This window comes from Eucalyptus grandis, chromosome 6 (assembly GCF_016545825.1).
Source record: "Eucalyptus grandis isolate ANBG69807.140 chromosome 6, ASM1654582v1, whole genome shotgun sequence".
Classification (NCBI taxonomy): domain Eukaryota; kingdom Viridiplantae; phylum Streptophyta; class Magnoliopsida; order Myrtales; family Myrtaceae; genus Eucalyptus; species Eucalyptus grandis.
This window is the reverse complement of record NC_052617.1, coordinates 28360860-28372867: the sequence shown is the minus strand read 5'-3', so window position 1 is coordinate 28372867 and position 12008 is coordinate 28360860. Positions and strand designations below refer to the sequence as shown.

Here is a 12008-nt window from a genome sequence, read left to right as displayed (position 1 = left end):
GATCAAGTACAACCAGACCCCAAATTGCAATCCCAAGTAGCGATTCATCTCCTGACCCACTAAGCCTATTTCAGGTCTTTGGCCCAAAGGTGACCAGCCCATCCCATTGGGATGAGATCCATAACTAGTCTCTTATCCTAGTGGCGCATACGGAGCCCATTGTTGATTAGGTCCTACACCCCATGGAGCTTGGACAGGGATTCATTGTACTGATGCCCACTGAGTTGAAATTGGAGCGAAGGGATGCTGTTGTTGATGCTACTCGTGGCCTTGTTGTTCTTAAGGTAATTCAATCTATTCTAGAGTTTGGTTCTCCGGTAGATTGTTGTTGTTTGATGTATCTTCCATTGTGTGCAAGTGAGATATCGAAAAAGTTGAATTCCAACTGGGTGTGTCAACTTGTTTTGCAGGGTGAAATCTACAACAACAATTTGAAGAAAACTACCAAGGGCAATCCGGAGTGGTCTATGGAAGCAAGGTTAGAATCGGAGGCTCTAATATCATGAAAGGAAGTGAAAGATGTAGAAATATTTTGGAGGAAGATTGTAATTCATTCACTTGTATAGCACTTGTACATGTACATATTTATAGTACAAAAGAAAGAATAAAGGAAAGAATGAACAAGATTACAATTTGATTACGTTTTCCTACTTTATCTCCAAATATCCTTAACTGAATCTATTAGAATTGAAGTCAAGAATAAAATCATAATAATCGCGATCTTCTCCAACAAAATGTCGCCCTAGCCGAGGACAACTCCACCTCCCATTCACTACCGTGTAGGCTAGCATCGTTACAGCGTCGTGCTCGGCCAGCGGAGGGGGCAGTTTGGATTATAGTTTGGCATCGGATATGGATCTATCCTTAGCCGTCTCTACATGCCCAGGGCCGCCGAAGTTCACGCCTGGTCAGGTTGAGGTGTGGCTGAGTTGAATCTCAACCAAGTGTGGGGCGAACCAACCAAGTGTGGATGGCTGGACGGCTAACCAGGCGGAGGCCAAGCCGAGCGCGGCTAGTTAGAAGGTCAACCGAGTGGGCAGTTACGTCACTTTGTCGTGCGCGACTGCTACAAGAGTTGGGTTGGTCGAGTCAAATTCGGGTCAAGTTCAGTTCATGGGTTTGGCCGTTTGAGGGCCGGTTGTTGTCTAGGCTTGAGTAGAATTGCGGACCGGTTTAGTTTAATTCTTAGGCTTAGGTTTATTTTATTTACTTCCTTTTAGGGGGGAGGGGCTTGTTTTTTCCAGACTGGGCCCATGCATTAAGGCCAATCCTACCGAGGGCTTGGAGCCTTAGGACTCGAGCCCAATCCGAAGATCTGACTAGGGTCCCTATATTCAAACTAATTTTTTTAATCAAAAATTTTTTAATTTTAAAAAATATATTAAAAATTAGTTTTAAAACCCAAAAAAAAATTAAATTTTTAAAATTAGGAAAAGGTTTAGAAATTAAATTTTGGGCAGGTTTTTCTAGATTTTAATGTTAATTCTAGTCTAGAATTAGCTTTAAATTTTCCTAGATTTAGAATTCACATAGTTTAGGATTTTTGATAAACATCTTAGGGTTAGCATGATCTGTGTGAATCTTTAATAAAAAAGAATTGAACTCAAAATTGAACAAACTTATAGGGCCTTACAATAGGGTGTTGCTTGTTCTTAAAGACAAATGTTAGATTGTTGTGTATATGTATATATAAGTGCACACTTTCAATACATTGATTTTTTTTTTTTCCCTTTTAGCATAGTAGCGTAAACCTAGGATCATACCAAACCCAAAAACATTGCATGGAACACTTAGCATGTGAGAACTTTAGAACTCATTATTGGTAAAAGCGTTGTGTGGACATTTTAGTGATTAAATGATCAACTTTAGGTATTGAAATGACAATACTTAGATAACTAGAGTAATCAAATCCCCAACACTAGATCTCTAATTACGTATGAAGTGAGAGATATCCTCTCATACCTCACTAGGTTTCCAATCGACGACTCAAACAAGTTAGTTGCAACTCCTTATTTAGAATTCTCATAGGGTTAATCGAAATTAAAATTGAATATCCCAATTTGCACTAAGTATGAGCTTGAAAGAGCCTACACCTAATCGGAAGCTATAGTTCCATCTTCTAAATAATACCCTAAACGTATGTCATTTCCCCTCCAGACAGAGAAGGTAGATCGCAACAACCAGCACTGTGAAGAGTTCTAGTACCCACTCCTCTTGCAGCACCAACCAATGGTGTAGAGGCAACTGCTACTATTGGTGCGATTCCACCTCCAGCAGTCATTCCTTCGAAAGAATAGATGAGTAGACTCACTCAATGTGGCCCATTTCATGAAGTCCTCAAACAAAGTCGGCTAGCAATTGTGGGTCAAGCGCACACGGATTGACTATTACAGTGGTGACGTCGGCTGGAAGTTGCGGTGCGGCAAGTCTGGATGAGTCGACTTGGCCGAGTTATGGGTTGGAAGTGGGCTTCATGGCGGGGAGCTCGACCAAGAGAACTCACTGTTCAATTTCTTTAACCAAATCTAGATGAGCCAGCGGGTAGGGGGCATGCTTCTCCTCGCTGCTCGACCAAGTCCAACGGAGCTTCAAACATGCGATGCTCATTGACCGCTAAAGCTACAGCTCAATTGTGTCAGGAGCCGGAGCCCTTACACAGTGCACCTGCTGACAACGGCAACGAGCAAGGTAGAGTCCAACAGGCAAGGGAGGAGGAACTTAGGTAGGACTCGGCTGCCCAACTTAATGAGGCCAGAGGCGATGATGGGCGGGATGCGGTCCCTAGTTTGATGAATCCTAATTGCATCAAATCGTCTTTGCTGGCAAAAGCAATGCCTGATGCGGTTGCAAGGGCGGAGAGTAATGTTTTGAGTGATGTTGACTATGACTAGCCATTTCTTTTCTTTTTTTCCCTCTCTTTTTTAATGTAAGTATAAAATAAGAATGGAGATGGTTCATAGAAGAATTCACTCAAAACAAGTTCATTATTAAGCTCTAGTGCCAACTTAATGCATGTGTGGCATGGCAAAATGCATTTTGAGTGATAATGGATAATGTGTGACAGATGAAGGATAGCTTTGATACCAAATTGATCTAGTTGCAAGGGCGGACAATCGGCAACCATTTTTGTGTATCAATAACTCGCATGCAGAATCGATATCTTCAAATATAAAACCATCAAATTAGACAATAGTCAAAATAGGCCTTATTGAGTTGCATTAATTGACGAGGTTTGAGTTGAGCATGCGAGTTAATCAATAGAGCCCAATACTCCCACATCAATGCTAAATAGATTGTCTAGATGTCTATGCACAATCTCCTCAACAAGGACATTAGTGATGGTTGCATTAACACCGTCGACACTTCCAAGTTCCTCACCCATGCCTTGCTTTGATCCCCGCACCTTTTGAGAGAGAGAAAAACTTGAGTTTATTAATAATTTGGAAAATATTTTTCTAATTTTAATCATTATTATCACTTACAAAAACAAGTAATGAAAAATATTTTCATTATTAATGACATTTCATGCCTAAATGTTCTTGTTAATACTTAAAATATTTTTCGAAGTCTTTTTTCTCGAGAGATATAAATGATTAAAATCAAGAATATTTTTTTTTTTTCAAATTATTGATTTTTCGTGAAACAAACGGAGCTTAACGTGCTGAAAGAGGAGAAAAAAGAGAGAGAAGAAGAAATGAAAAAGAAAGAATGATGCGTGAGATGCATGTGTTGGCTCTTAACAAAGATATGAGCCGCCGGTGAAGTGGAGATTGAATTGAGACCTTCGGCCCTGTTTGGTTCAGCATTTGGAATGTTCATTTGGGCTTTAAAGTCTCTTGGCCAAATGCAAAGATATTTGGTTCGTTTTTGTGCGCGAATTTGGCAAAATGCAATTATATCTCCAAGTGGCTCTAAGAGCCTTTAGCCTAATGCAGTTCTTGAGATCATTTAGAAAGTTGCATCTTCGGAATGCAACTCCTGATATTGTTGAGAAGCTCGATTGAGAAGCCGATCCCGAATAAAAATAAAAATATAAACATATAAAAAAAAAAATATAAACATGTCTATTTTTAAAATTTTATGTTTATATATATTTTTATATATTTTATATAGATATAAACATATCAATTTTTATATAAACATATTTTATGTTTATATTTTTATATTTTTATTTAGGCGGTTCGGTCGCCGATTCGGCAATTCGGTGGCGAACTTCAAAAAAAAATATAAACATATTTTTCTTTTTTAATTTAATAAGAATTAATTACAAATGCAAATTTTACCTAACGGTATTTTGGCCAAAGTTGTTTCTCAATGCAAATTTTACCAAACGATATTTGTATTTCGGAAAACTCCCCTCACCCAAAAATATTTGCATTTTTGCAAATGCATTCCCTAAAAGCCGAACCAAACAAACTCGAAGCGGTTAAGTGCATGGGCTTTTGTGAGACAAATGCTATACGAGGGCTTTTTTATTTTTTTAAAAAAAAAAACGGTCTACTTTGGGGAGCTTTTTGAAAATTTCCCCACAAAAAAAGGTTAACTTTAATGTTAAATATTGTTTGGAATATTAAGGATTCTATAAAATTGCCAGACAAAATCGATCAACTCGAGCACATACCGGTCTCTCTCTCTCTCTCTCTCTCTCTCAAGTGAAGAGTGTACACATTATTGACTGATTTTCTCCCCACGACTCACGCTCAGCATCTCCCACTTCGCACCTTTTGAAGTCTCTCTCTCTCTCTCTCTCTCTCTCTCGCCTCTCGATTTCTCCCCTCGGTTTCCGTCAACAGGTTAGTCGCGCGATCCTGCTGCATGCGTTCTCAAGTTCACGAGCCCAATCGCAGCGCACCCACTCGGGCTTTTTATTTAATTTATTTATTTTGTTTCCTTTTTTTTTACTCTGAATCTGCATGTCTGGATTTTCTCTCTCTCTCTCTCTCTTCGGGTTGCGCGACGTGAATTTTGGAGTGGCCGACTGCAGGGCGTAGTGAAATGGACCTGATTCTGGAGGAAAAGGACGCGGCCGATTGGGTTTACAGAGGCGAAGGAGCTGCGAACATCGTCCTCACTTACACTGGATCCGCTCCCACTTTCGTGAGTAGCTTTGCTTGCGCTTCGAATTTGGGGCGCGATTATAACATCGCGCGCCTTTTGCGAATCGGAATTCGATTCTGGAGAGATGGAGTGAGACTTTTTTGTCCGAATGAGTGGTTATAATTGCTGCTGCTGCGGCTGCAACTCCTTTCGAGTTTCAGAACCGAGGGGGAGACAATGCTTGAAGAGTCCGAGCGTGTTGTCTTAGGAGTTTTTTTTTTTGGAGAAAGATGATACCTGAAAAAGTCAAGTCTGAGAAAGTTGTTCCGGGAATCTTCTTTTTCTGACCACTACTACAAATTTTAATCCTCAAGAATAGCGCTAATTGGAATAAACCCCCTTTTTCCTATACCCCTGTGACCACTAACGTCGATGTTATCCTGTTATTGAATTACATTCTTTCTTTGCTTTTGCTTATTATCCAAACAAAGAAAAAAGGAAAAAAAAAAAAGAATCTTTGGGTCTTCTTTTTCTCATGAGGAATGAGTGAAGTGTTGTGCTGAATCTTTGCATAAATGGATATACCTTCGCCTTTTCAGCTAATGATGAGGTCACGGGAATTTGATCTTAAATTCTTTTGAGCATCCTTTTCTTTCGGATGATGAAGACGTATGCTTAATTCGATGGTGTGATTGCTGCTCTACTGTTTGTCCAGGTCGGAAAAGTTTTGCGGATTCGAAAGGCTCCCGAAAATGGAACGCAAAGTTCCAATGGTATTTTGAGCTTTTCCAATCATGAACGTCTCTTGTGGAAGGATTTTGAGGAACTCGTACAGTCCCCAACAAAAGAAATTGCGGCCCAAAAATATGTACAGCATGTGATTACCCCGTTGTTGGGTTCAAAACATGTAGATGCTGGGGTATGTGCAGTGCTTTTCCTTGTTTTGTTCTTTTCTGGAGTTGATGCTCGGGATTTATACTGTTGCATCGATGTTGATCTTTCGAGAATGATTAATATATTACTCCTAAGCCTTTGAATAGTTTAGATTGATTAATTTTTTAAATAACTGAATATTGACTCTTTGTCTAAGGCCATTAAATCAGTGGCTTTGTAAGTTGCCTTGTTATCTTTGAGCCTGCCAGAGTATTTGCTTGGTAATATGTTGAGATTCATGCTTAACCCCTTTTAAAATCCTGCATTGGTGAATTTGATCCTAGAAAGCTACTTTGGACCATTCAATCAGTACAGTGTTGTAGGCTTTCCTATACATCAAAGCTCCTACTTGTTTACTGGTTGGATGATGAACGTTTACAATTGCATTGTCAAAGTACAAAATTTCATATGACAATCATATCTCTGGCTGCTCTAGGACATGTTCCTTATGCTTTGGTTTTCTGTTCATATTGCCGATCAAAATATGAAAGTTGATACACATCATAATATATCTCTTTCTCTCTCTGCCATCATTTCTTTCACACTGCAGATTCGAGTCCTTGTCTCTACGGAATTTCTTGAGGAAATTGAAATAAATATTAAGAGTCATCGTCCTGACTGGCGCATTGATGCTGCCAAGGTTGATACACTTAACAAATATGCACTTCTAATTTCTGACCATTCCCTTTTTCCTCATGGTGAGTACTTCTGTCCACTCCTTACCCTCATTTCTGGACTTGTTGTTGACTAACTTCCTCCTATTCAATATTTACACAGTTAGACATTTAGAAGTAAGACGTTCTATTAAGTGAATATATTCCATCAGCTAGATAAAACATCTTCACCAATAAATGTCATTCTGTTGGACCCCTCGACTGGCCTTTGTAAGCTTTAGGTGTAAAAGGAAAGACACGTGATGAGATTGCGAAGACCATGTACATGTCCTCCCCTATTACTAGGATCCTTCACAGAGAGATTATTCAAAAGTTCGCCATTTTCCTGCTTCATTGATTTGCATCATTAGGCTAGGGGACATTGTGTGAACTCAATGTTAAGATGTCAGACTTATCCTAAGAAGCTAATAGCCTTGTTCATTAATCGGGTCTTGCAGTTACAAAAGCTCTAGTGAAGATTGTAAATAAAATTATTTTTGATCTCCAAGATAGAGTATTTGCCTATTATATCTATTTTGTTTCAGGTATCTTGAAAGGCAATGCCTGCATATCCGTAGAGATAAAGGTGCTTCGTCTAAGCTACTTCTTCTTTCTGCAATAATTCATTTGTTACATCTTTTTTATCGTCTATTTGTGCAAGTTGTTCATTTTTTCTTTTCATGCTATTTTTCCCTGTTTTGGAGTTTAGCCCAAATGTGGATTTCTACCATTCTCCAAATACATTGCCAGGCAGAATGCAATCAAGAGGAGCACTACTCGTTTTAAAATGCACCAAGTCCTGAAGTTCCGTGAAAAACAGGTAATAGTTTAAGGTTAATCACACATATTACTTTCCTTATACAGGTGCCAAATAGTACTGCCACCTTGCAAAACGGCTTAAAAGAGGTAGCCACTTGTATACAAGAAAGGAAATAAAACTAACTGGATCTGTCACCCTATTGGATCTCATATATGAAGTTGTGTTTCGCTATTATGCCAAAATGCAAAGGTGGAAATTTTTTTCTCATTTTGCCAAAAAGACTCCATACCTTTAAGGGCTCCTGGTTTTCATTCCAAAATCATCCAAAAAGTGGCTAGAGGAGTCATCTAAGTCATTTTTTTTCCCTGGTAGGAAGAGTCATCCATTCCCAGTCTATGTTCCATCAGAGACAAAGCACTTGTCCCTTTCTATCTTGTTTAACTGCAACACACTAATTGTAAAAAGAGGTCCCATTTCTCTTCATCAGTTTACTTCAGTAGTTTAGTTTGAAGTCACTCTTAATAGATTAAAGCTATCATTCCCTTTCTTTTGGTATTAGCAAGCATGCAGGCTTTATTTTGATTGTGCATGCCATGGTTTGTAATTTAAGTCTGACCAGTGCATTTTGCATTTTTTCTCCAGATACCAAATCTAAGTGAATATGATCCATTGGATCTGTTCTCTGGATCCAAGGAAAGAATACTTGTAGCTTTGAAAGCTTTGTGCAACAACCCACAGAACAATTTCCGTGTTTTCTTGAATAATTCTCTCATTTTGGGTGGGTTCGGTGGTGCTGTAGATAATTCTACTTCCACAACTGCTGAAGCACTTGAAGATGTACTTAAATATGTCATCAAAGAAGATGATGGTTTACAGACTACAAGTTTTCTTGAGCTTCTCACTGAGACAGTTTATAAATCAGGAGTATTGGACCGTCTTCTTGATGTTCAGAAGCTCGATAATTATGATATAGAAGGAGCAATTCATGCATACTATAATTTTATATCTCAACCTTGTTCAGTATGTAGAGAGTTGGGTGAAGACAAAGTGTCACCGATATCTACCCTTTTGCATGCACTTCCTCTCAATGAGAGCTTGGAGATCGTGAAAAAATTTTTGATAGCTGCAACTGCAAAAGATTGCAGTTTAATTTTTTGTTTCAGACGAAGAGAAGATGGTGGTTCAGATTCTTCATATGACAGGGTTTACCTAGAGTCAACTAACCAAGTGTTTGATTATAAGGTAAAACATATCTTTTGTAGTTAAAAGCAATGATCTCTTGCTTTGGTCTTTTGTCGAGTATTCTGCTCATTGTAAGAGAGATATAGTCTATCTTTAACACACCTAGAAGTGAACTATATTGAAATCACATTGATCAATTCGTTTTAAAAAAAAAATTAAATAATATAGTGAGATGTTTCTTAAAAGTATGTAAATGTTCTCTTGCTATCCAGTGTTTTATCATGTTGCTAGTGTATTCCATGCAATAAGGTCCTTCATAGAGACGATAGAGTATCTGCTATTATGATTTTGGTGCCAAATAGTTCCTGTATTCTGGTGGATGCTGCTTCATAATTATCCATCTAGCTACCACCCAAAAAGGGGAAAAACCATCTGGTAGTATTGCTGTAGTTGCAGCGTGAATTTTGAGTTTCCTTGCTACACATAAGTTTCTTCCAGAAGTAATGACTTATTTAAGATGCAATCACATAGGTGCATTTCATTGACCTGGATTTGAAGCCTTTGGAGAAGATGGAGTACTACTATAAACTGGATCAGAAGATTGTGAGTGCCTACACTGAGGCCCTGCAAAATGGACAAGGAACAGTGAACAATCATACTGTCAAAATGTAGTACACAATGATGGAGTAGCATTTGAGAGTTTTCTGTGAAAGCTCTCTAAAGGTTTGGATAGAGACTTGACCTGTGGGCAGAGATTCTGGTGTGAACTTAATCTTCAGTCCCTTCAAGATGGAAAATACCAACACTCTAAATTGATGGTAGCTCGTTTTAGCAAATGTTAGCAGCTACGAGAAAGCAGTATCATACTTTGATTATTACTTCTACTTCGCTGTTACATTTATTTATAAATGGCTAAAGCTGCCAGATGAACTAATTCTCGCTCCAGATTCCTGGTTTCAAGGACTTTTAAATTACAACGCTCACAGGTAATTTATGATTGTGTTGTGTAATAGTTTTGCACTACAAGGATTGAAATATCTTTATCATCTTTAAAGGAACCAGAGCTATGAGAGTCCCTACGCTTCCAGAAGCAGCTGCTGCTATATGCTTAACCAGATATTCTTTATCTGAAGGCCAGTCCTGGTACAGATGTGTATTAGTTCTTGTATCATCCAGATACATATATGCATCTATCTGCAAGCATGAATTCGATATTCTTTCCTCATACAGATGTGTACTAGTTATGTGAACAACTGAGTAGCCAATAGGAAATAAATAAAAAGAAAGAAAGTTGATATCGACGGGACAGAGTTATTGGGCATGGCTGCAGAGCGAAATAGAAAGTGATGGATTAACTATTCAAAGGGTCATACCATCACATGCCACATGGCTTATTAATTCATCCAGCTGGATCTTGATTTTTTGTATTTTTATTTTCTTCTTGTTCTTCAGCTGCATGCTAAATATACTGGATGAAGGGTTGCCCTATCCATCCCTCAGTACTCTAGCAAGTTTTTTGTGTTTCTGGCACAATATATGTGATGTAACATTTTAAAATTAATTTCTATATTGGATGAAATATAGCAATCTGTTTTCTAGGTTCTGAGGATGTTGTGTAGTTGGAAATGAATGAACTGCCTGACTTCTTAATAAACTCATTAAGCAAACCGACAAACTGGGTGGTTAAGATGTCCAAGTAGTTGTAGTTGTTTATTTGGGGATGTGAAGAGTCCTAAAGAACCCAATGGAACGAAATGCAAGGTGTATATCCTGTGCTTTTGACATCCGTGGGGCTCCACCGTCTGTGTCTTTTGGTACCTTTTATAAGAAAAAGCTTTCTGATGTGGGTCAAGACACGCACCTCCTGAGCTGACATTCTTCCACTATCAGAGTTGTACTGAGAAGTTGATCCCTTCTATGATTGTCTAATTAGCACTCTCTAAGGATCTCATTCTCTACTTGTCTAGGATTTGCTGCAGATGGTTGCAGAACCATCTGCAAGCCAATATAAGCATAAGAGCGCAACATCCTCTTAACTTCATTTTTTGAAAGACCAGGTCTGATGAACAAACTCCATGTGCTTATAGCTATCTTATTATTTCCTATAGGATGTTCAGGCCATGTGGCGCAAGTTAGCCAAAGAATTTTTCAGAGGATGTTCTTGCTTGGCAATTAATACTGTTCTGACACACATTTACTTCCAGTTACCAACCCACCCTGCCACTCCATTTAGTTTTCAACCAATGGGCCCCATTAGCAACGAGAGAGAGAGAGAGAGAGAGAGAGAGAGATTCCAGCTACAACCCAGTAGATTAAATTCGTGTTTCCTTAGTAAATTACGCTGATATATTAGTTATATATATAGCAGATTCTCTAGCTTTAGTATCTTGCTCCATTTGTCAATAACCATGTCAAAGGTTCTTCCTTTTCTCTCTAATCTTGTGATCTTGCTGCCATAAGTAATGCTTTCAGTTGTTATGCGTGTGATTCCTGAATGGCTCATTTTCCTATGCGATTCTCTGCTCCCTCTGACACAGCAGTACTTTTTCCAGCTCTTAGATGCTCTGTTTCTGTGAGCTCAGAGTCTGAGCAACTTCTGACCGCACTTTCTCTGTTGCAGAAAACAATAGTGTCAGTGGAGCTGCTGTGTTCAAAGTGCAGGCTCAAGGTTATGAAGTTGGTGGCCACCATTGAAGGCATTACTTCTATTGTCCTTGACCCGTCCAAGAACACTGTGACAGTGATTGGTGAAGCTGATCCTGCAAAGATCATAAAGAAAGTGAGGAAGTTCAGGAAGTCTGCACACTTTGTGAGCATCGGCCCTCCAAAAGAAGACAAGAAAGATGAAAAGAAGGATGTGGTGATTCCTCAGACACCCAAGACTTGTCAAAGATGTGATATTTGGTATGTTGTTGCAGAAGATGGCTTCTACAACTACTGTTCCATACTGTAAGTAGGTGCCATTTTCATCATCGTTCGGGGGGCAATTAGTATAGGAGCAAATGTTTTGTCGGGGAAAGCATGGCAAGCGTTGTGTTTATTGCTTGCGTGTCACCTGGGTCTTGCTTCCACATTGGACATGATATAACATGGAGACTACCGTGTATCTATCCAACGCTGATTATTCTTCCAGAACACATTTGAGAGTGTTTGGTTCATTTCTTTAGGGTTTTAACCGTGACTTGCAATGGAAATTACGTCAAGAATCCCTTTTATCCCCCTTCCAATGGTAGCTTTTTTTCTTCTTTTGGCTGGGCCTGAGTCATGTTTTCGTCTTGAGTGAATGATTTGCCTCGAACTCTTGCAAGAGTAACAATCTCACTTCATATTACGATAAATTCTTTGATCGACCGCTGACATGTAGCCTAGTGTGTCTCGATCTTTAAATCACGTAAATTCCGTGTGAAACTCACCAACTTTAAGGTCTTTGGTGCATTGAACTT

The 12008-nt window shown here is 38.9% G+C and overlaps 2 protein-coding genes across 7 annotated transcripts; both read left to right on the top strand.

The window, feature by feature from the left end:
• The first annotated feature begins 4635 nt into the window (after positions 1-4635).
• LOC104448999 (inositol-pentakisphosphate 2-kinase) lies at positions 4636-11702 on the top strand. 6 transcript variants are annotated; one of them, XR_005552298.1, is made up of 10 exons: positions 4636-4793; positions 4985-5097; positions 5753-5956; positions 6521-6668; positions 7169-7209; positions 7333-7443; positions 8026-8625; positions 9097-9551; positions 9628-9708; positions 11186-11702. XR_005552298.1 is itself a non-coding variant. In XM_039316043.1 (8 exons), exons 2-8 carry the CDS (start codon positions 4996-4998, stop codon positions 9235-9237), a joined length of 1347 nt encoding a protein of 448 aa, XP_039171977.1. In that variant the 5' UTR covers positions 4636-4793; positions 4985-4995; the 3' UTR covers positions 9238-11700. The 6 variants fall into 6 exon arrangements, 1 of the variants encoding a protein (XP_039171977.1); XR_005552297.1 differs by having other exon boundaries at positions 9621-9708; positions 11186-11700; XR_005552299.1 differs by lacking the exon at positions 9628-9708.
• LOC104449001 (heavy metal-associated isoprenylated plant protein 2) lies at positions 11033-11727 on the top strand. Its single transcript, XM_039316044.1, has one exon. The coding sequence runs from the start codon at positions 11060-11062 to the stop codon at positions 11516-11518; it is 459 nt and encodes a 152-aa protein (XP_039171978.1). The 5' UTR covers positions 11033-11059; the 3' UTR covers positions 11519-11727.
• The last annotated feature ends 281 nt before the right edge of the window (positions 11728-12008 follow it).